Source organism: Myotis nattereri, assembly GCF_964212035.1.
Source record: "Myotis nattereri genome assembly, chromosome: 15".
In the NCBI taxonomy this organism is placed as follows: Eukaryota; Metazoa; Chordata; class Mammalia; order Chiroptera; family Vespertilionidae; genus Myotis; species Myotis nattereri.
Window position 1 is genome coordinate 56,108,089 of NC_138090.1, and position 24,646 is coordinate 56,132,734.

The window sequence follows — 24,646 nt, forward strand, 5'->3', positions numbered from 1 at the left end:
ACCAAAGCCCCTGCAACCTGGAAACCCCTCTGTAAAAGGCAAGGATTGTGAAGGGTGAACAGTTTCCTCGTTCTCACTCCATGAGCCCCCACAACGTCATTGCCTCCCAGCCTTGCCTCGGGGGTGGATTTGAAAGCTCCCAGTTTGTGAAATGTTCCCGTAGGCCCCATAAACACTGACTGAATGCTCTTACTAACCTGGTGGTTTAAATTGGGCTGTTTTGGGATTATTAATTTTTTTTTGAGAGGCTCAATGCCCAGAAATACCAGACCTGTTAAGCTAGAAACTTTAGAAGTTGGACTCAGACAATACTGTGGTTCTTTTGTGCGTTTTTATTACAATTGACATCCAATATTATATTAGTTTCTGGTGTAACGCATGGTGAGTAGACATTTATATAACTTACAAAGTCATCCCTGAGTAGGTCTACTACCCACCATCCATAGTTGCTGCAATATCATTGGCTACATTCCCTGTGCTGTACTTTACATCCCGTGACTATTATGTAACCACCAATTTGTGCTTCTTAATCCCTTCACCCTTTTGCCCAGCTCCCTGAACCCCCTCCCCTCTGGCGACCGTCAGTCTGCCCTCTGTGTCTTGAATCTGTTTCTGTTTTGTTAGAATTCCCCCAGAAAACTTCAAGGAACAGCCAAACTCAAGAGCCAGTGCCGTTGAGCCTGAGTGAGCATCCCTGGAGACATGGAATGCCAAACCTGACCATTGAAAACATCCCAGCTCTCTTGAACTGTTCCCACACCAAAGAGGAGATGGTGGCCAGCTAAGGCCACAAAGATGAGTTTCTGGTTAAGAGAAACAGCACACCCGAAAAAAAGGAAGGAAGGGAGGGAGGGAGGAAGGAAAGGAGGGAGTCAGGGAGGAAGGGAGAGAGGGAGGGAATGAGGAAAGAAGAAAGAAAAGAGGGAGGGAGAAAGGGAGGGAGAGAGGGAGGGAGGGAGAGGAAGGGAAAGAGAGGGAAGGGGACAGGGGGAGGGAGAGAGAGAGATGAAGGAAGGAAGGAAGGAAGGAAGGAAGGAAGGAAGGAAGGAAGGAAGGAAGGAAACTGGAGAACTTCAACAATATAAAGAAAGGGGTTTTTTAAGTCAAAAGAAGCCAACTGGCAAGGAAGGGAACTCACCAACTCTGCCACAACGTCTCGTCTCGGGGGCCAGTTCCTCAGCCACGCAAGCCAGGAGGGAAAAGCGAAAAGCTGCGTGCACTCAAAGCTTCCTTTTCCATTTTTATTGGCTGAGGTGGGTTCTCGATGACCAGGTTCACCGGGGAAGGGAAGCATTGCTTCACCTGGGCTTCGGGGCTCACCTGTCTTTCTCCAGCTTCTTCCTTCTCCTTCCTCTCCTTCCTTCTACTCCCTTCTCCTTCCTTCTCTTCCCTTCTCATCCCCTCTCCTTCCTCCTCCTTCCTTCTCGGGCTCCAATGACTCCACGGTGGTCCACACCCAAGTGGTGATGTTGGAGCTCTTGGGGCACCCAGCTGAGAACCCTCCAACCATTGATTTGGGCTGTGTTGAGGGAAAGAACTTCAGGTAACCATCCATACCATCAACCACATAAGAGGAAAACTCTGGTCGGGCTACATCGGGATCTGACGAGGAGCCTGTCAACAGGGGGATGAGGTAAGGATTGGAATGGATGCCATCAGAAGACACAGGCCTCACACAGGTGATAGGTGTCGTGAAGGCACTCCTCAGCCCCAAACCTACTCACCTGGGACCTTTAAAGATGGCTGGGTAGCTCAGTTGGTTGGAGCATCTCCCCATACGCCAAGGTTGCAGGTTCCATCTCTGTTCAGGGCACATACAAGAATCAACCAATGAATGCATTAAGTGGAATAGCAAATCGGTGTTTCTGTCTCTCTCTTCTGCTATCTCTCCCTCAAAAAAAATCAATAAAACATATCCATGGGTGGGCATTTAAAAAAATAGGGGAAAAAACCCATAAAACCTCATAATTAATGAAAAATTATGAAAGGCCCAACTGGTGTGGCTAAGTGGTTGAGCATCAATCCATGAACCAGGAGGTCATGGTTCAATTCCTGGTTAGGGCACATGCCTAGGTTGTGGGCTTGATCCCCAAAATGGGGCATGCAAGAGGCAGCCAATCGATGATTCTCTCTCATCATTGATATTTCTCTCTCTCTCTCTCTCTCTCTCTCTCTCTCTCTCTCTCTCTTTCTCTCTCTCTCTCTCTCTCTCTCTCTCTCTCTCTCTCTCTCTGAAATCAATGAAAAAAACATATTTTTTAAATGATGAAAGAATACCCTTTAAGATACAAGACAGTCATGCCCTCTGTCACTAATCCTACTTCAACGTAATTCTCAAAGTATAGCCAGTTCAGTGAGACGAGACAATGGATCTGAAAGAAAGAAGCAGAATGGATAAACTGTGATATATTTATACATGTTATACTGTAAGGCAGGAAAAAAAATAAGTGGTTGCACACACAGATTTAACTCTGCTACATCTCAAGAACAAACAATAAGTGAAAAAAAAAGTCTTAGAAGGATCTTTTCATTGTAAAATTCAAACCAGGGAAAACGAGATATATCTCTTAGGGGAACATTTATCAGTGGGGAAAATATAAAGTCGAGGGAGGGTACGATAATTAACATAAAATTCACTTCATTTGGCAAATATTGAGTGTGGAGAGGGCATGCAGCTGGGGCTGGGTAGGCAGAGCCGGCAAAGGATCTAATAATGTCTATTTCTTCTTAAACTTAAACGTTTTGGGGTGACGTTGGTTAATACGATTATATAGGTTTCAGGTGTACATCGTCTGTATTTTGCATTGTGTGCTCATCATCCCAAGTCTTGTCTCCTTCCATCACCATACCTTTGACATGCTCCCTACAATGCCTATTTCTTAACCTGGGTTCTGGACCAGAGATCCTGGTGTTCTGACTGTGGCCATTCCCTAAATTTTCCACTATGTTGTCTTTATTTCTATATATCATATTTCACAACCTCACCCCATCCCCCATCCCCTGACTAACGGTCCTTAGTTCACAGGATTCTTGTGAAGAAGGAGCAAAATTATAATGAGACGAGTATAGTTCGCAGCACATTGAAGTTCTCAGAGCACATCAGAGGTGACTGCGGTGAGTACAGGGAAGGCCAAGGCAGAATGAAAACCACACCTGAAGGCACTGACTGGGTAGCTCAGTTGGTTAGAGAGCCGTTCAGATACACCAAGGTTGTGGGTTCAGTCCCCGGTCAGGACAGATATAAGAATCAACTAATTGAATGCATCAATAAGTGGAGCAACCAATATCTATCTATCTCTCTCTCTCTCTCACCAAACAATAAATTTAAAAAATTTTTAAAGAAATAAAACCAAACCTGAAGCGTGTGAAACACATGAGGTGAGTCCTGCTATACATACTCAGAATCATTGGGTGCCTTTTCTGTGTGACAGAAGAATGGTCCTGGCACAATAACATTCTCATGGAGCTTCAGAGGTGGGAAGGAGCCCATCATTTAGACGAATGTCATAATCATTTAGAATCTATGGGTCGAGACCCCTTTGGCGGATGAACGACCCTTTCACAGGGGTCACCAAAGATCATCCTGCATATCAGATATTTACATTATTATTCATAACAGTAGCAAATAATTTTATGGTTGGGTCACAACATGAGGAACTGTATTTAAAGGGCCAGAAGGTTGAGAACCACTGAGAAGAGAGTCATCCCTGTTGCCTAAATTAGCCAGTTTGGAGAGACCAGAAGGAACTTTCTCACAACCAGAAGCCTTGGGACTCCACAATCAGAATCTTGGTTTGAAATATCTACCCCGGTAGGAAACCAGGAACAAAGAGCTAGACCACACCCAAGGTGGGGACATTAAAAAAAAAAAAAAAAGAATTTGTTTCACCTATTCTTAGGCCTGGTCATCACCCTTGAGCCAATGGAAGGAGAGCAATTCACTGGCCAATCATATGGCTCCGTAGCCTATTTCTTCCCAGTCCCAGCCGCCACTCATTAAGGACCCGCCAGGAAGACCTGGAGTGGTGAGTCAGCGGAGAGACTGCCCTGCAGTCTCTCTTTTATCTGCTTTGTCACTTCAAGTCTTTGCCTTCTCCCCCTTTGTCCTGCCTCTTTTCTTGACCATCCAGACAGCAGTCCTTGTGACCTTAACCAGGGCCCTGGATTTTGACTCTAACACGTGAAATTTTGGTTGAAAGACTCCTGCCATGATGGTGTTCACCCTTTATTGGGACGCTCTATTCAAGTACCATAGCTTGGCCCTGGCCCAGTAGTTCAGTTGCTTAGAGCATTGTCCAAATACCCTAAGGTTGCCGGATCTATCCCCGGTCAGGGCACATACAAGAATCAACCAGTGAACACATAAATAAGTGGAACAACAAATTGAGATCTCTCTATCTCTTTCTAAGATCAATTTTTTAAAAAATTAAATAGCTAAATAGCCCTGGCCAGAGGGCTCAGTTTGTTGGAGCATTGTTTCATGTACCAAAAGGTGATGGGTTTGATTCCCAGTTAGGGCACACACCTAGATTTTGGGTTCCATCCATCCCAGTTGGTTACGTACTGGAGGCAATTGATTGATGTTTCTTTCTCACATGGATCTCTCTCTTTCTCTCTCTCTCTCTCTCTCTCTCTCTCTCTCTCTCTCTCTCTCTGCCTTCCTCTCTCTCTAAAAAATCTCAGGTGAGGATAAAAAAAATTATTTTTCCCCCCATGCTTGTGTCCAAGACCTGACACTGAAAGCCACCATCAGGTGGTCAGTGTGTTGGCAGTGGGGCTGCTGTAGCACTGGAATGGAACCCGTTAGCCACAGCACAGACAACAGGTCATGAACAGTGCTTAAAAAAAATATATTTTTTAATAACATAAAATGCCATGCTCCAACACTGGCTCAGCCAGGCTCCTCCTACTCCACTTAACTGGCGTTTTTTTTCTACTCTAAACTGGTAGACCAGATGAACTGTGTGTGCCTGTACGTTCCTTATTAGCTCAGCCTACAACCAGTGGGAAGAGTGGGGGGTCTCGAATACACAGGAAGACATTCGTGCACAAAAGGCATCATGAGGATGGGAGAACTTGGAGCTTAGGGCTGAGTTTTCTTTTTTAATTAGATTCATACCTGTTGAGACAAGCAGGAGAACAGAGATGAGGTCCAGAGAATAATGTGGATCATTTGGAACTGCTCTGAATTTTACACAGGTTTCATTTAGTCCTCGTTCCTGGAATTCTCGCTCTCTCTCTGAAGACTGTGATCTCTGTCCGGGTCAAGATGGCATCATCTTTCTTTTCTGAGTTTGGCCTTCTGTGGTACCTGAAGGAGCTCAGCAGGAACGAGTTTAACATTTTTAAGGAGAAGCTCAAGCAAGAAACTCTGCACCTGGGACTCCAGCAGATCCCCTGGGCTAATGTGAAGAAGGCAACCCGGGAAGTCCTGGCAACCCTGCTGGTCAAGCATTATAAGGAAACACAAGCCTGGGATGTGACCTTCACCATCTTCCAGAAGATCAACCGGGAGGACCTCTGCCAGAAGGCCAAGAAGGAGTGTACAGGTGAGGGAGTCTGGGGTTGGAGCATGGGAACAAGGCTTCTCATCTCAAGGATCCTGACATAATTTTGATAAATGGTCTCCATCTATCATCTCCATCTAATGGTCTCCACAGCAGGCTCAGCAAGTACTAGGGGATCGTGCCATCCTTGTCCACAGAAGACAGTGGTAAATGTGGTTGGGTACCATGTCTTCACCTGAATTGCACGCCTGAGTTACCGATAATTTTGTTATTTTTATTTATTTATTTTTAATTCTCACTCGAGGATATTTTTTCCATTGCTTTTTTTTATTAGTATTGATTTCAGAAAGGAAGAGAGAGGGAGAGAGAGATGGAAACATCAAAGATGAGAAAGAATCATTGATCAGCTGCCTCCTGCATGACCCACACTGGGAATCGAGCCCACAACCTGGACATGTGCCCTCGACTGGAATCGAACCTGGGACCATTCAGTCCCCAGTCCAACGCTCTATCCACTAAGCCAAATCTGCTAGGGCTCCATTGCTTTTTAGAGAGAGTGGAAGGGGGATGGAAGGGAGAGAGAGAAACATCAATTGGTTGCCTCTCACACACACCCTGACCAGGGCCAGGGCTCGAACCTGCAACCCAGGTACGTTCCCTTGACCAGGAATTGAACCTGAGACCCTTCAGTGCATGGGCTGACACTCTAACCACTGCTCCCACCAACCAGGGCTGGGTTACTGATTATTTATCCTTGCATCCAAGCCAGAAACTCTAAGGTGAAGTTGTATCACAACAACTATGAACTTTATAGTTCAGCAAAAATCATAGTTAACATATTTTGTGGATCACACACTGAGCTAAGGTTAACTTGGTGTCATTGTGTATTTATCCAAAGCAGCTATGGAATGCCAGTATTCAATAAGATTTCTAAGTCACTGTCCTGTATGGATGCATTTTAATCTTTAACAAGCAAATGTTCATGTCAGAGGAGCTATGGCCTATATGCAATATAGCCTTAAGGGCCAATTTTTTAAAAGGGAAGATTGTATTTTGTTCTATCAAGAGTGGCTCAGTTGGTTGAAACATCGTACAGTACACCAAAAGATTGTGGGTTTGATCCCTGGTCAGGGCACGCATGGGAGGCAACAGATCTATGTTTCTCTCTTACTCTGCACCCCCTTCCTCTCTCTCTCAAAATCAACAATCATATTCTGGGGTAAGGATTATATTGAAAAAAGATTTGACCATTTTTTCAACATGATAGCCCCAATAGTAACACCTGCCATGCTCTCTGATCACCATGACGACCATTGGCATTTGTGTATGGATCATGTTCACATAGAATGCAATTTTCTCAGCAGCTTCATTATATCCTCACAGTAGCCCTATTGGAGCATTTAAATATTGGAATCAGCCCAGCTGGTGCCGCTCAGTGGTTGAGCATCAACCTATGAACCAGGAGGTCATGGTTCAATTCCCAGTCAGGGCACATGCCCCAGTTGCAGGCTCGATCCCCAGGGTGGGGCATGCAGGAGGCAGCCAACTGATGATGCTCTCTCATCATTGATGATGTTTCTATCTCTTCCTTCCTCTCCCTTCCTCTCTCTCTCTCTCTCTCAAATAAAACAAGAAGTTTAAAAAATATTGGAATGCATGCCATCTTGCTATAATAACAGTTGGGATATTATGTTGACTTTTCTATTGTGGTACCTGAATAGTTGCACACAATACTACTATAGTTTCAGGTAGTGGCAAAGCAGCTGTAGACAACATATAAGCAAAGAGCATGACTGAGTCACAGTGACTTTTTTTTTTTACAACACAGACTGTTGACCAGCTCTGGTGGTGGGCCACAGTTTTTTCAGATCCCTGAGAAGACGCAGTGAGAGGGAAAATGGCAGAGCCAATGCCAACGTCTGTACTGGGGTTTTCACTCAAACGTGTGTTTTGTCTTATTTTCTCGCGCTCACGGACTCAGGATACACGAAGACGTATCGCGCTCATGTCAAGGAGAAATTCAGCGAGGCGTGGTTCCGAGACCCTGTCATGCATTGTTATGGACACGTTGACAAGGAGCTCACCCAGAAAGAGCGCAAATGCCTGGAGTTTCTTTTTGCTCCCAAGGAGCCCAGGAGACGCACGGTGATCCTTACAGGAGCTCAGGGCATCGGGAAGACCACTTTCCTGGCAAAGCTGATGCTGGCCTGGGCAGAGGACAAGCTCTACCAGCAGAAGTTCTCCTACGTATTCTACCTCTGCTGCCGGGAGGTGAGGCAGGTGACCACGACCAGCTTGGCCGCCTTGATCTGTAGAGACTGGTCCGACTCCCTCGCCCCCATCGCGGAGATCACCTCCGAACCAGAGAGGCTCTTGTTCATCCTCGACGGCTTTGAAGAGCTGATGTATGACTTGAATGAGCCCGAGTCGGATCTGTGCAGCGATTGGATGGCTCAGTGGCCCGTCCAGGTGGTCCTGAGCAGCCTGCTAAGGAAGAAGATGCTCCCGGAGTCCTCCCTGCTCGTGGCCACGGTGCCTGGGTACACACGGTTCATCAAGGACAGGCTGGGGCACCCAAGGATCCAAAGGCTCCTGGGATTCACGGAGGACGAGATGCTGCTGAGTTTCAGCTGCATGTTCCGGAAGGGGTGGAGAGGCGTCAAAGCCTTCCATTTCATCAGAAGCAACAAGCAGCTGTTTTCCATGTGCCAGATCCCCGTCCTGTGCTGGGCCGCGTGCACTTGTCTGAAGCAGGAGATGGAACGAGGGAAAGACCTGGCGATGACCTGCCGGCGGACCATCTCGCTGTATTCCTCGTTTGTCTTGAACCTGTTCACGCCCAAGGGGGCTCGCTGTCCGGATGAGCAAAGCCGAGTCCGGCTGAAGGGCTTGTGTTCCCTGGCTGCCGAGGGCATGTGGAGCAACACGTTTGTGTTCGGGGAGGAGGATCTCCGGAGAAACGGGTTGGCGGGCTCTGACATCCCTGCACTGCTGGACATCAAGGCCCTTCGCAAGGGCGGGGGCACCAGGAACGCTTCCTACACGTTCCTCCACTTGTGCATCCAGGAGGTCTGCGCCGCCCTGTTCTACTTCATCAAGAGCCACACCGACCACCCGAGCCCGGCGGTGGGCTGTGCCGAGGCTGTGTTGGCGACCCATTCGAAGAGAACCAAAGCCCAGTGGATCTTTCTGCCATCTTTCCTGTTTGGCCTTTTGAATGAAAAGGAACAGCGGAAGCTGGGTGCCTTCTTTGGCGCCCACCTGTGCCAGGAGGAGGTACGGCAGGCAGTTGAGCGGCACCTATGGGGCATCAGCCAGACTGAGCGCCTTCGGGGGCAGCTGAATTTCCTGACGTTGTGTTACTGTCTGTTCGAGATGGAGGACGAGGCCTTCGTGCGGTGGGCGGTGGACCTGTTCCAAGAGGTGTCCTTTTTGATCACCGACCCGACAGACTTGATGGTCCTTGCCTACTGCTTGACACGCTGTTCGGCCTTGAGGAAACTTGACTTTTCCATCCAAAATGTCTTCGTAGACACCTCCGTGTGAGTCCATTCAGTGACTTTCTTTCTGTTGCCTTTTTAGCATCTGTCTGTATTCCCGAGTGGGTTTCGCTCCCGGCATTTTTCATAGAGGATTGGGGTTGGGGACCTCACCTTTTTCTGTCAAACAGACCTCAGCTCACATCCTGGCTGGACTCCTTAGGAAACAGGCGACCTTGTCCGCAGGGGGGTCTTTCTCTGTTGAAGTTGCCTCGTTATAAAAAGGGCAACAGTGTGAACTGCCGTATTGGGAGGCGCTAGGAAGACCGAATTGGAGAGGCTGTGCAGTGTCTTCCTACACATTCTCGAGTATTTGCTGATAGGTCCTCAAATTAATTCTCATACCGTTTCCATAGGACCACACTCTTTCTTGACTTCCCAGCTAACAATTACCTTTTATTTACTTTTTAAATAAATATATTTTTTTATTTCAGAGAGGAAGGGAGGGATAGAAACATCAATGATGACAGAGAATCATTGATTGGCTGCCTCCTGCATGCCCCCTACTGGGGATTGAACCCACAACCCCGGTATGTGCCCTTGACTGGAATCAAACCTGGGACCCCTCAGTCCGCAGGCCGACGCTCTATCCACTGAGCCAAACCGGTGCTGGCGCAATTACCTTTTAAGTGGATTCTGAACAATCTTCCAAATGTTAACTTACTTTAATAAAAAAAAATCATATGAGAGAGATTCTCTCCCTCCACTTTTTAAATTTATTTTTTATTGTTGATAGTATTACAGGTATTTCTCATTTTCCATTTTCCTCCCCTTCAATCTCCTCCTCCCAGCCCATATCTACTCCCCATGTTTTCACTACCCTATTGCCCATGTCCATGCATCTAAGTATATAAGTTCTTTGATTTATCTCTTCTCATCCCCCGAGATAGATGGCTCTTAATTATCATGTTACAAGCAAGGAAACTGAGGCAATGATATCTCGAAAGCCGTCCAAGTGAGGAAGTGGTCGAGGCTCAGTGTGAGCCTAGGTGTCTTGCTAGAGGTTCATTTAACACCTATGCTTTACGGCTCCAGCTTTCCCTATCGAATTCCCGGCAGATACACCAAAGTTCTTCAGTCTGGCACTATTGACATTTGTGGATGGGCGGACGGTGTTCTGTTCACTCTAGTATGTTGAGGAGCATCCCTGGTTTCTGCCCACTGGATTCCAGAAGCACCCCTCTCCCCAAGTGGGAGAACCACAGATGTCCCCAGACATTGCCCAACAGCCCCTGGGGACAACATGGCCCCTGGTTGAGAATCATGAATATAGGATGAGCTGACCTGACCACGGGTGAGTCTGCTCTGAGTCAGATGCCCTACGTCTGGGAAGATCACTCATGATGCTTCTATGTTATGAACGGCTTGGGGTGACTGCTGACCCGCGGAGAACTTTTCCTGTCTCCTTCCTTCCAGGACAGGTTACCAGTTACTCTATTGGAATAACATCTGCTCCGTGCTCACAGCAAATGAGAACCTCGGAGAACTCCGAGTGAGTGACAGTAACCTCCCTGGGCCGGCCCTCGTGACCCTGAGCAATCATCTGAAGCACCCCAGGTGTCGCCTTCAGAAGCTTAAGTAAGTTGGAGGCCCGCCTGGACCTGAGTCTGCTGTGGAGATCAATGAGTCTCACCTCTAGCTTTTGGGGCAACCTGGAGATTTACAGCCTAGAGCAGAGTCTCACATCCCATGTCTCTAGCTGTGTAGCCTCTACCCCTACTCACCGCATTGAAATGGGCTGCTCAAGGTCACAAAGCTAACAGAGGGCAGAGCTGGGTTCTGAACTCGGAGCTGATTGCACAGAGCCCCTGCTGGTAGCTACTGTGTCTGCTCCTTCCTAAACGGCTTCAGAAGCATTGTGCCAACCCATATCTGAGGGCCAGTGGGGTGGCAGGCTTTGTACTGAATACCACGAAATGAAGGGAGCTTAGGAGTTACGGTCCTGACCTCCAGGAATATATGGTCACGTGTGGCTTGGTTGGTTTCTGTGTTCCCCACCATAAAATGTTGTAGATCCTCTTCCGTGGGAGGTGGGTATGAAAGAAGCAAGTGAATCTGAGATTCTGGTGGTCTGGAAAGCCTTTCTAGTCTAGGATTTTAGATTCTCCCCTGCCACGATGTGGAGAGTAAGGATTCCAGAGAGAGGAATATGCAAGAGCGATATTAGTCTGAGAATTGGTGTGGCAGCAATATCTAGGTGCCCCCCACCAAAGTGTGCTCCCCTTGCCCTAGCGTGCTGTTGTCTTTCAGCCAAAGGCTGAATAAAAGGGTAATATGCAAATCGACGGAATGGTAGAACAACCAGTCACTATGACATGCACTGACCACCAGGGGGCAGACACTTAACGCAGGAGCTGCCTCCTGGTGGTCAGTGCACTCCCACAGGGGGAGCACTGCTCAGCTAGAAGCTGGGCTGACAGCTGGCGAGCACAGCGGTGGTGGCAGCAGTCAGACATCCCCCGAGGGTTCCTGGACTGTAAAAGGTCACAGGCTGGGCTGAGGGACCCCCCTGCCCCCAAGTGCACGAATGTTGTGCACTGGGCCTCTAGTATAAATATATTTTTATTGATTTCAGAGAGGAAGGGAGAGAGATAGAAACAGCAATAATGAGAGAGAATCACCTATCAGCTGGCTCTTACACACCCCCTATTGGGGATCAAGCCTGCAAACCAGCATGTACTCTGAGCAGGAATTGAGCTGTCACCTCCTGGTTCATAGGTCACTGCTCTACCACTGAGCCACACTGGCTGGGTGAGAGCTATTGTCTTAAAGGAACCCTCCTCCCAAACAGTCAGTAACATCTTCATTGAATCATTGCATGAGGAAGAAAAGCAACTTTTTTTTGTTAATTCGCTTACACTTGGGAGTTTGTAACAGTGGATAATATTACATCACAGGTGAGAATCAGCAGGTGCTCAAGCCGTCTTCTCAGGTTTTGTTGAATAGAAACCTAACCAAGCCTTCTTTTTTTTCTGCAGGATGAATAAGGTTTCCTTCTCCGCTGAAAGCTGGTTTTTCTTTGAGGTGTTCACTCAGAGCCCGGTTTTAAAACACCTGGATCTCAGTGACACAAGAATCTCCCATGATGACTTCAAGTTGCTGTGTAATGCTTTGAACAATCCCGCGTGCAACATAGAGAAGTTACTGTAGGTCTCCAAGCTCACCAGCCTCATACATTTTTCCTACCTGTCTACTTTCATCCTCTTTTCTATTCTTCATAGACAAGCTTACCTTTCCGTGAACTTGAGCGTTAAATAGGGGAGTTCAAGTTTCTAAATTGGTACAACCACTTTGGAAAACCATTTGCCTCTCTTTGGCTTTCGTGGGTTCTGACATCTTGTGTAACCTAGCAATCTCACATTGAGGTGTACATCCAACAGAGCTGTATGCATAAGTTTGCCAAAAGATAGGACCTACAATATTCATGACGAGGATTCATGATATCTGAAAAATGGAAATACCTACTAATAGTCAGTTAGGTAAGAGATCAACCAAAGGACTTGTATGCATGCATATAAGCATAACCAATGGACATAAGACACTAGGGGTAGGGGAGGCCAGGGGATTGTCAAGGGCAGGGGAAAAAAAGGAGACATATGTAATACTTTTTGTAATACTTTAAGCAATAAAACAATAAAAAAAGAGAGAGACCTGTCGTTATAGACTCCCTTCCTGAGAGTGAACAATCTATAATGATAGCAATAAATTTAGATGAATCTCACAGTTCTCATGGATGGAAATGAGACACACTGAAGAGTACTAGTAAATATATCATATGATTTTATTTATATAAAGTTCACAGATGGGCAAGACCACGGTGTTAGAGGTGAGGATAAGTGACAGGGGTGATGGACACGATGTGTTTCTGGACCTGAATGCTAGTAATGCAGGTCTTTGCAATTCAGGACAATTCAGGGTGAACAAGTACATCCTAAGTGGGGTTCAGGAGTTGGAGGGGTGGAATTAGAGGAACAGCAAACATAGCCAATACCTTGAAGAATAACACCTGATAGAGGTCAAGCAACTCAACATGGCCCCTGTGGCTGACCCACATGGATTTAGGAACAGGCAGAAGCCTTGTTGATCACGTGATGTCTTGGGGGCTTTTCACTGGGGAACTTGAAGTGGTGTATGAACAGTAACTTCATGTGTATGTGTCTCAAGTCTAGAGAATCGGTGATGGGTTTCAGGGTGAGACTCAAGCAGAGCAAACATGGCCTTCCTGACTCTGATGAGACTAGCCAGAGGGGTGAATCGGGGACATAGAAGCTGATGGGATCTGACATTTCCTCTTCCCCACAGGCTGGTGGGGTGTGGCCTCTTAGCAGATGATTGTGAAGGATTCAAGGAGGTCCTGATGAGGAACACAAAGCTGAAGATTCTGGACTTATCCTACAACTACTTGGGCAATGGGCTGTCCCTCTTGTGTGAAGCTCTGTGCCTCCCAGCTTGTGCTCTGCAGGGCTTGGGGTAAGTGACTCTTGGGAGTGCCCACTGTTGAACACCATGGCCTACTGTCTAAAATCTATCCACTGATGGAGGCATCACTAGCTCGCAACCTCTGCTCCATATTTCGCTGTACCTTACAATTGTCCAAAGTAAACATGCATCCCTTGGAAAGCCACGAACTATCGTGGTATTGCGCTAAGCAAAATGAGTCAGGCAGCAAGAGACAAATACTATATGATTTCATGGGTATACGGGACCTAAAGAACAAAAATACACAAGCAGAACAGACTCGTAGATGCAGAGAATAAACGGATGGTTGCCAGAGGGGAGGAGGGTTGGGGGACTAGGTGATAAAGGTGAAGTGATTAAGAAGTACAAATTGGGCCCTGGCCAGGTGGCTTGGTTGGTTGGAGTGTTCTCCCATGCACTGAAAGATTGTGGGTTCAATTCTAGTCAGGGCATGTACAGGAGGCAACTGATTGATGTTTCTCTTTCACATCAATGTTTCTCTCGCTCTCTCTCCCTTCCTCACTCTAAAATCAATAAAAACATATCCCTGGGTGAGGATTTAAAATAAAAAAAGAACAGTCATGGGGATGTAAAGTATAGCCTGGGCAATATAGTCAATAATATTGTAATAACTATGCATGGTGCCAATTGGATACTAGATTTATTGTGGGTGATCACTTCCTAAGTTATATAAATGTCTAATCATGGAGTGTACTAGTACACCTGAAATGAACACAATATTGTATGTCAACTTGAAAAATAAAAAGGGGGGAGGAGTTGGAGACATCTGTAATACTGTCAACAATAAATTTTTAAATAATTACAGAGAAAGAATAACAGAATTGAAAAAGTTACAGATTTTACACATAAGGTAATTCAATGCACATGACCAATCCATGAGGAAGCAGTATCTTGACCAAAGACAGAATCCAATGTAGAATGAGAATTAACTTGTACATGACTAGGTCAGCTTTATGTTCTAATCTCTTTATCATGTGAGTAAGAGGCTAAAAAAGGGATGTATTTTCAGATAAGAGAGAAGTTCATATGTATATATACAGGGTGTCCCAAAAAGTGTACACACACCTTGAATGATTATAAAGCTAGTGTTTATTAATATACAGTTCATTTTTTAAATTTAAATGAATTGCCCTAGCTGGTTTGGCTCAGTGGATAGAGCATCAGCGCTGAAACTGAAGGGTCCCAAGTTCGATTCTGGTCAAGAGCACATACCTTGGTTGCAGGCTCTATCCCCAGCCCTAGTCTGGCCGCATTTGGGAAGCAACCAATCAATGTCTTTCTCACATTGATGTTTCTCTCTGTGTCTCCCCACCTCCCTTCCACTCTCTCCAAAAATCAATGGGAAAATATCCTTGGGTTAGGATTAACAAGAAAAAGTTTAATGAATCTACAGAAATAAGTAATTTTTTTTTTTTTTTTTTTTTTTTGCCAGTGCCTGTTTTCAAACTGATGACTGTTCTGGTCTAGGCATTGCTGATAACACAAAGCAATAGAATCACACACATCAAGAATCTGTCGGTTTGGTTTTTGTGTATTGTCAACTGTTGCTGGTTTTGTACCATAAACTTTATCTTTTATGCTTCCCCATCAAAAAAAAGTCCAGTGGCACTTTAGGGTACATTTTCTTTGTTCAAAGCTTAGTCTGGCTTCACCGATGATTTCAAATCAGTTAAACCTGAAAAGGATTGAAAATCGCATGAGTTATCAGTGTTGAAGTGTGTATACATCTTTTGGGGGGACACCCTCTATAGGATGATAGGAATGCTCTAAATATTGAGTCCTTTACTTCCTTTTCTCCCACGTATTTGTCCCTACAGGTTAGTTGACTGCCGCCTCAGGGAACCTTGCTGGGAACACCTTCGTGACGTTGTCCTGGGTAACAGGAACTTGACCCACCTAGACCTTGGCACAAATGACCTGAAAGACAAAGACTTGAACCTTCTCAGTGAGGCCTTGAAACAGCCATCCTGCTACCTGAAGTCACTAAGGTAAGTGTTTTGGAGGCTTCCCTGAAAGGCCAAGCCTCCTTCTCAGGGGTTTGGGTTGCTGGGGAGGCACCTGGAAATGAAGAAAGTCAAAGGGTCCGGGACTGAGATGAAGCTGAGAAGGTGAAAAATGACTTGATTCAGATTCTTGGAGAGGTGTTCAGGTGAACCAACCCATACCTTGACTCTATGTTATGGATTTAATGTGTGGTAACTGGTCCTTCGCCAGGGTATATACATAAGGGCTGAGAGAGAGAAATTGGGACTGGGGCTGAGGGGCAGTTTTATGACTAGATGTTTTTGCCGTGTGTTGTACAAGATGTATAAGTTTTGCCCGTTGGAGAAGGAGAGCTGAAATTTCAGGTACAAGAGTTAAACATGGGGATGGGAGACCTGATATGTAGGTGGGAATTGACATGGATAAAATCGGGGATACTTGAGGAAGGAATAAGGACAGCAAAAGAATAAGGGGAAAGCAGAGAATGAAAAGACTTCATTTCATGTTATAAAACTGAGAAATATTTGAATAACCAGTGGTGGTGTTTTGGGGTTACCCATTGGAATAGCATTTCATCATCAAATGCTGCTCCCTGAGAAATCAAGAGACTGGTGGGATTAGGCAGAATCATTTTACCTAATCTCTCAAGAAATTTTTGTATTCCTTGCTTGAAGGATGTGTTGAATAAGGCGAGAAAATGGTCAGGGCATTCTTGATCTCATAATGGTGGGCTAGGTTATCTGGTTTAATCCTTGATCTGCAAGATACTAAAAAATATCCTATATAATAAAACCCTAATATGCAAACCAACCAAACAGCAGAACGACCGGTCGCTATGATGTGCACTAACCACCAGGGGGCAGACGCTGAATGCAAGATTTGCCCCCTTGTGGTCAGTGCACTTCCACAGGGGAGCACCGCTCAGCCAGAAGCTGGGCTGATGGCTAGCAAGCACAGCAGAGGTGGCAAGAGCCTCTCCCACCTCTGCGGCAATGCTAAGGACTCCTCGGGGGATGTCTGACTGCCGGCTTTGGCCCACCCCACACAGGCTTAAGCCAGCAGTAGGACATCCCCTGAGGGGTCCCAGACTGAGAGAGGGCACAGGCCAGGTGAACCCCACCCCCACCCCCAGCGCAGGGATGTTGTGCACCTGGCCTCTAGTCACATATAATATTTTGAAATATTAAAAACATCCGGAAGCTGATGTAGAAGTAGTCTGTGTAGACTAAATGCAGACCACTTGAGGTTGTCCAAAAATCCTTGAGATATGTATTTATTCAGAATATGTATTTTATACATTTTATAACATATAAATTATATATAAAATATAATACATTAATATTTTAAAATATTAAACTAGGCAACTGGAAAAAACAAGTACACATCTTCCATGGAGGTAGATAATAGGATAACATCATCTTTGGCATCAATTTATTCCTAAAACGATCTTTCAAGGTCAATAAAACCACACATAGTGAAAATGACCTGAAACACAGGAAGTACAGCACTATGAGCAAACACACCTACCAAACTCCAGAAATTGGAGCAATCAGCCTTATTATCTAAAAAACCATCATGCTTACTTTGTTTAAAGGAAAAGAATAAGTTTAAATATATTAATAAAAGGAAACCATCAACTGAAATAAAGTTGGCAAATTGAGAAAACAAATAAAATTAAATATCTAGAAATGATCAGTATAACTGATATCAAAACTTACTAGATGGGTCGAACAGTAGATTTGATACAATTAAAGAGAGAATTAGTAAAATGGAAGCTAGAAAGTGTTTATCCAGAGGCAGCATGAAGAAAGAAAAAGAGGCAAAGAGAGAAGAGATTATGAGAAATAAAGCAAGAAAGTATGGCACATTTAATAGGAATCCTAGAAAGAGAAAGTATTTAAAGAATTAATGGCTAAAATTTTTCCGTAACTGGAGAAAGACTCCAATCTACAGATTCAAGCATTCTTATTTTTTCCTAGTAGGATAAGTAAGGGAGAACCTGCAGAACATCAAATATAAGAATCTTAACATATCTGTGATGAGGTTGAGGGCTGGGAGGAGCCATATCTGTAGAAGGACAGAAAGACTTCAGTGAATAGTAACGATAGAATCAAGACGGCCCCTGTCTGTGTAGCTCAGTTGGTTGAAGCTTTGTCCTGATATGCCCAAGGTTGTGGGTTCAATCCCCAGTCAGGGTACATACAAGAGTCAACCAATGAATTCATAAATAAGTAGAACAACAAATCAATGTTTCTTTCTCTCCCTTCCTCTCTTTCCCTCTCTCTCTCTCTCTCTCTCTCTCTCTCTCTCTCTCTCTCACTCAAATCAATGAATATATCCTTGAGTGAGGATTTTTTTTTTTAAAGTAGTAACCCGGAAAGTGGCATCACTACTGTTCTCTTGCAGTTTGTTCAACTGTTTCATAACTGCCAATGGCTGTCAGGACCTCGCCTCCATCCTCACGGGAAACCCAAACCTGAGAAATCTGCAAATCGGGCAGAACAACATAGAAGATGACGGTGTGAGGCTGCTGTGCGAAGCTCTGCTGCATCCCAACTGCCACTTAGAGAATCTTGGGTGGGTACCTCTTCAATGGCATGGCCACATCTTGGTGGGGGACCAAAGACTGAGGATTAATGGACAGCAAGAGAGGGAAAAAATAAAATCCCATCGGGGCACATAGCAGTTAGCCGTCATGCTAAACTTACCTACTCCAAAACAGAGTCTTTTTTAAAAAAAAATATTTTTTTTTTTGCTTTCAGAGAGGAAGGGAGAGGGAGAGACAGATAAAAACATCAATGATGAGAGAGAATCATGGATGGGCCGCCTCCTGCACAGCCCACACTGGGATTGAGCCTGCAACCCACACATGTGCCCTGATCGGGAATCGAACCATGACCTCCTGGTTCATAGATTGAAGCTCAACCAGTGAGCCACCCGGGACTCCTCTTCTTAAAAGGACACCCCTCATGGTGGATTAGAGCGGAACCTAATGGCCTCACTCTAACTTACCTGCCTCTGTGAAGACCCCGCCCCCACATGCAGTTATATTTCCGGGTGCTGTGGTCAGAGCACCCACCTATGGACTTCTGTAAGGACACAACCAGCATCTCAGGATCCCAGAGAACGAGAAATGTGCAAGGTGTCGGCCCAGAGCTCACCTCAGGTGGCCTCCACTGTGTCAAATTCGCCAAAGCCAGGCGATGCCCGCCCAGATGCAGGGGTGGCGAACAGACTTCACCCCGAGTTGGGTGAGCTGCAAAGTCCCGTTGCCACGAGCCTGGGTTCAAAGAGGAACAGACGGGGTGTGGCCGATTACACAAACTACCCCAGAGCCCTAATCCGACGCCACAAGCGCGGGACAGTTGGATGCGGTGCGCGCAGAGGCGAGGGGCGAGCCTGGGCCGCAGGTCCAGCTCACGTGCCACCTCCTGCGCTTCCGCCCGGCGGGACCCGGGCGCTTCTCACCGGGAGTCTGTTGCAGGCTGGACGCGTGCCGGTTGACCAGTGCCTGCTGTGAGGACCTCGCTTCTGTTCTCACGGGCAGCCGTTGCCTGAAAGAACTCAACCTGGCTGGGAACCCCTTGGACCGCTGCGGGGTTCAGTTGCTGTGCGCCGCCCTGAGGCACCCGGAGTGCGGGCTGCAGACTCTGGGGTGAGTGGCGCCTGTGCTGCACGTGGGTGGGGTCGGGCCTGGAGCTGAGGGGAGGGGGGCGGGGGGCGGGTGTGGAACCTCCACAGTCTAGTCTCACTGCGTTTAAATGCCAACGAGGCTCCCAGGCTGGGGGTGGGGGTGCGGGGGTGCAGGAGTGAAAGACGCACATCCCTTGCTGGGCGGAGCGCAGTGACCCGTGGCCTGTGAGTGCCCAGTGAATGGTGGCACTGGTGTTGTGAGGGTACAAATCATAATACAGCCCGGCCAGCATGGCTCAGTGGTTGATCATCCACCTATGAACCAGGAGGTCAGTGTTCGATTCCGGTCAGGGCACATGCCCGGGTTCTGGGCTCGATCCCAGTTGGGGGCGTGCAGGATGCAGCCCATGGATGTTTCTCTCTCTCTCTTTCTCCTTCTCTGAAATATATATAAATATATATATATAGATAGATTGATTAAGTTATTACACATGTGTCCTTATCCCCACATTACCCCCCCCCCATTCCCCCCACTCATTCCCTCACCCCCGTGTTGACTGTCCCCATTGGTTAGGCCTATATGCTTGCATACAAGTCCTTTGGTTGATCTCGCCCTTTTACCCCCACCCTCCCCTACCTTCCCTCTGAGGTTTGACGGCCTGATGGATGCTTCTCTGTCTCTGGATCTGTTTTTGTTCATCAAAAAATATATATATTTGCCGAAACCGGTTTGGCTCAATGGATAGAGCGTCGGCCTGCGGACTGAAAGGTCCCAGGTTCGATTCCGGTCAAGGGCATGTACCTGGGTTGCGGGCACATCCCCAGTAGGAGATGTGCAGGAGGCAGCTGATCAATGTTTCTCCCTCATCGATGTTTCTAACTCTCTATCTCTCTCCCTTCCTCTCTGTAAAAAACCAATAAAATATATTTAAAAAAAAAATATATATATATATATATATATATTTTAAAGGACACAGAGAAGGGCCCTAACTGGTTTGGCTCAGTGGATAGAGCATCAGCCTGCGGACTGAAGGGTCCCAGGTTCGATTCCGCTCAAAGGCATGTACCTTAGTTGCAGGCACATCCCCAGAAGGGGGTGTGCAGGAGGCGGCTGATCGATGTTTCTCTCTCATCGATGTTTCTAACTCTCTATCCCTCTCCCTTCCTTTCTGTAAAAAATCAATAAAATATATATATATTTTAAAAAGACACAGAGAAGGAAAGAAGCGCATGAGTGAAATAGAGGCCCTTTTCTACTTGCCAGGCTGAAGAAAGCTGAATTTGATGAGGAAACCCAGGAACTCCTGATGGCCGAGGAAGAGAGAAACCCCTGCTTGACCATCACCCATCAGTAACGGGTCAGACCCAGGACCAGAGGGGCAGGTGTGGGCTTGCAAGCAACCTGGACTGTCAGACTCAACAGCGGCTTCCAAGGATAAGTATCGGAGTCCTCCCCCTCCACACACACACACACACACACACACACACACACACGTGTACCTGCTCTGTGCCCAGGAACCGCAAATTACTGACCCCGACTCTTCTGGGACCCCGTTCAGGTGTGTTTTATAAATTGTGTATTAATGTGGGTTTTATTTGCCTTGTGACTTTGTGGCAAGCCATGGAGAGGCCTTCGAGGTAACTGCTCCTCCCTGTTTCACAATGACATGTTAAACCCTCAATAAAGTTTTGTATCTTAAATCATGTTGTAAATCCTTTTTTAAAAATTTTTATTTATTGATTTCACAGAGAGAGAGGAACATTGATTTGTGGGCATTGGGTTTGTTGTTGCTTTTAAATACATTATAATATATTTGTTATCGATTTCAGAAAGGAAGTAAGAGGGAGAGAGAGAAAAACATTAATGATGAGAGAAAATCATTGATTGGCTGCCTTCTTCATGCCCCCCCGACCACCACACACACACACTGGGGATGGAGCCCACAACCTGGGCATGTGCCCTTGACCAGGAATCGAACCCTGACCTCCTCGTTCATAGGTCAACGCTCAACCACTGAGCCATGCTGGGCGGGCACACACTGCCTTTATAATTATTCAAAGTGTGTGTATACATTTTGGGACACCCTATATATCTATGATATAGATATAGATATATAGAGATAGATCTATATTGATCTATCTACCCTTGTTTTTTGACCTGACACATACAATGGCAGTGTGCATATAAGTCCTTCATTTGAATGCTCTATTCCTCCACAATGACAGGCATTCAGGTGGTTTCTAATAATTGATACTATAAATTCCACTAAATGGACAACCTTGCAAATGTCGTCTTGTACAGGAGTCTGAGGCTTTAAGGTAGCTACTTAGACATACAAGGGTAGCACATGCCATTATGAAAGCAACGGAGAGAAGGGTCAAAATAACTCTAGCCCTCACCTGGCACGTGTGGCTCAGTGGTTGAGCATTGACCTATGAACCAGGAGGTCACAGTTCGATTCCTGGTCAGGGCACATGCCCAGGTTGTGGGCTCAATCCCCAGCAAGTGGCATACAGGAGGCAGCCAATCAATGATTCTCATCATTGATGTTTCTCTCTCTCTCTCCCCATCTCCCTTCCTCTCTGAAATCAATAAAGATATTTTAAAATAATAAATCACTCTAGACCTGGCTGGGTAGCTCAGTCGGTTAAAGCATCATCCTGATATGCCAAGATTGTGGGTTCAATCCCTCACCAGGTCATATATTAGTACAGGAATCCACCAATGAATGCATGAATAAGTGGAACAACAAATCGATATTTCCCTCTTCTTCTTCTTCTTCTTCTTCTTCTTCTTCTTCTTCTTCTTCTTTCTCTCTCTCTCTCTCTCGGATTGGATGAAAGAAGGTGAAGAGCATTTATGCATAACCTATAGACACAGACAACAGTCTGGTGATGGCCAGAAGAAAGGTGGGGGGGCAGTCTGGGTGGAAGTGGGTAATGGAGACATTTGTAATAGTGACAACAATAAAAATAAAGTTAAAAAATAAAATACTCTGATGGGAGGGAGGTGGGAGGTGGGTGGTGTGAGGGATGCATATGGCCGTGAACTGAACTCTGATCCAGCAAGACACTAGCACGCAATGCGTGGAATCCATGTGACACCTCAGTGGGCAGAGCTGTGGGTATCAGTGGAGGCGCCGTGGTGCAGAAAGGACCACCCCACCCCAAGCTGAAGGTGGATCTGTCCTCACACTGAGCCTTCCAATGCCAGTCTCCCTGTCGCCGGGAAAGCTGTGTGGATCCCCTGAGAGCCAGGTGCACACACCCATGACGGGCATTCCCGTTCCGGAGGGTGTGTGTGTGTGGGGGGGGGGCTGGTGTTGTTGATCCCAGGGCCCCCAACTCACTTTGACATGACTAAGACGCGTCTTTGAAGCCATCTTCGAGTATTCTAAACATTTTTGAAATACTTTGACCTAATTTAAGGGACTCTGTGACAAATTCAAAAATTCTAGACCAATGGAAAATTCCAAAAACATGATGGGGATTAAGAGTGGTTGTAAATTGTCCTAACCGGTTTGGCTCAGTGGATAGAGCATTGGCCTGCAGACTCAAGGGTCCCGGGTTCGAGTCTGGTAAGGGCATGTACCTTGGTTGCAGACACATACCCAGTAGGGAGTGTGCAGGAGGCAGCTGATCGATGTTTCTCTCTCATCGATATTTCTAACTCTCTATTCCTCTCCCTTTCTCTCTGTAAAAAAAATAAAATATATTTTTTAAAAAAAGAGTGGTTGTAAATAAATAAATAAAATATAGGGGGAAGAGAGAAGAAAATAAAATATAAAATAAATTTTAAAAATAGGGGGGGAAAGAGAAAAGAGTGGTTCTGGAAGTCCGTCTGCCTTATTTAATCACAGTACAATAATTATGAAATAATAATTACATCATTACCACAGCTCAGTCCATAGGAAATGAAGCTTTGGGTTTCCTCCATCTATTTTTATATGCTTTGCTTTATTGAATCTTTGCAACACACTCAAGAATTTCAAACATTACATCAAAGAAAGATCCAAAAAACCCACAAAAAAACAAAACTTAAAGCCAACATAGGCTCTTGGGGTCAAATACAGTATTTGATGAGGATTCTGGAGGTTGGGGGTTTAATATGCTGCCCACAACACTGGAAAAACAATAGAGGCGACAGCCCATTCATCCCACAAACAGAGGCGCCTGAACAATACATCGGTGAGGACCTCCTGGTGGTTGTGTTCCAGAACCTTCCACGGGAAAGCAGGGGCATCGCATCCTTGGTCACCACCACCATTTATCTTCAAGCTCATTGAAATCCCACTTACACAGGATTCTCAGAAAATGCCCCTTCTCCTGTAATTCCTGCAACTTCCCTTCTACAAGATGGTATAAGTCTTTCTCCAGCCTGCAAGAAAACAAGCCAAAAAAAAAAAAAAATAGAGAATTAGAAGAGATGATTGGCTAAGGGGAGAAATACAAAAGCTCACCTGTTTGTCCTCACTTGTTTATATACATATATATTTTTTATTGATTTCAGAGAGAGGAAGGGAAAGGGAGAGCGAGATAGAAACATCAATGATGAGAGAATCATTGATCGGCTGCCTCCTGCATGGTCCCTACTGGGGATTGAGCCTGCAACCCAGGCATGTGCCCTTGACTAGAATGGAACCCTTGACCCTCATGGGTTCAGTCCGCAGGCCAATGCTCTATCCACTGAGCCAAACCAGCTAAAAATATATTTTAAAAAATAGCCGAAACCAGTTTGGCTCAGTGGATAGATCGTCGGCCTGCAGACTGAAGGGTCCCGGGTTCGATTCCGGTCAAGGGCATGTACCTGGGTTGCGGGCACATCCCCAGTGGGAGATGTGCAGGAGGCAGCTGATCGATGTTTCTCTCTCATCAATGTTTCTAACTCTCTATCTCTCTCCCTTCCTCTCTGTAAAAGATCAATAAAATATATTTTAAAAAATAAATAAATAATACCTGAAGCAGGGAGGTATGGAACAGACTGACATACCTTGATGTGGGGTGGGGGGAGGAGGGAGGATGAAAAGAGATAAACCAAAGAACTTATATACTTATATGCATAGCCCATGAACATGGGCAATTGGGTACTGAAGACCTGGAGTGAGTAGGGGAAGAAGGGGGGGAAGGAGGGAAGAAAATGGGAGATATTTGTAATACTATCAACAATAAAAATATATTTTTTAAAAGTTAAAACAAATAAATAAACAGAATCTCTCTCTATAAAACCCTAATATGCAAATAGACCAAATGGTGGAATAACCGAACAACTGATCACTATGATGTGTGCTGACCACCAGGGGGCACACACACACGGAACATCGTGGGCATCATCCACAGCGGGATGGTGAAGCAGGTGAGCGAGGGCACCAGACCAAGGTGGGGAGCCAGTCACTGTCACCAGGGTAAGCCTTTGGTGGTTACTGAAAATTCTTTGCTCCCCTGTGCTGTGGTCCCACCGGGTCCCAATCTCTCAGCGCCATCAGTGGGTGCGAGCAGTGGCTGCCA

General features: G+C 45.9%; 2 protein-coding genes across 2 annotated transcripts in view; both read left to right on the forward strand.

Moving 5' to 3' along the window:
* LOC308530506 (class I histocompatibility antigen, Gogo-OKO alpha chain-like) overlaps window positions 1–24,646 on the forward strand; it is a gene marked incomplete at both ends in the record, with an annotated part of 248,585 nt that overhangs the window by 26,024 nt on the left and 197,915 nt on the right. The gene's annotated exons all lie outside the window — the stretch shown is intronic.
* Window positions 5,270–20,496, forward strand: NLRP4 (NLR family pyrin domain containing 4; the record flags this gene model as incomplete). The annotated part of the gene is made up of 9 exons (XM_081108330.1): window positions 5,270–5,549; window positions 7,489–9,049; window positions 10,463–10,624; window positions 12,025–12,192; window positions 13,349–13,516; window positions 15,343–15,513; window positions 17,915–18,085; window positions 19,056–19,163; window positions 20,406–20,496. 9 exons carry the CDS (start codon window positions 5,270–5,272, stop codon window positions 20,494–20,496), a joined length of 2,880 nt encoding a protein of 959 aa, XP_080964456.1.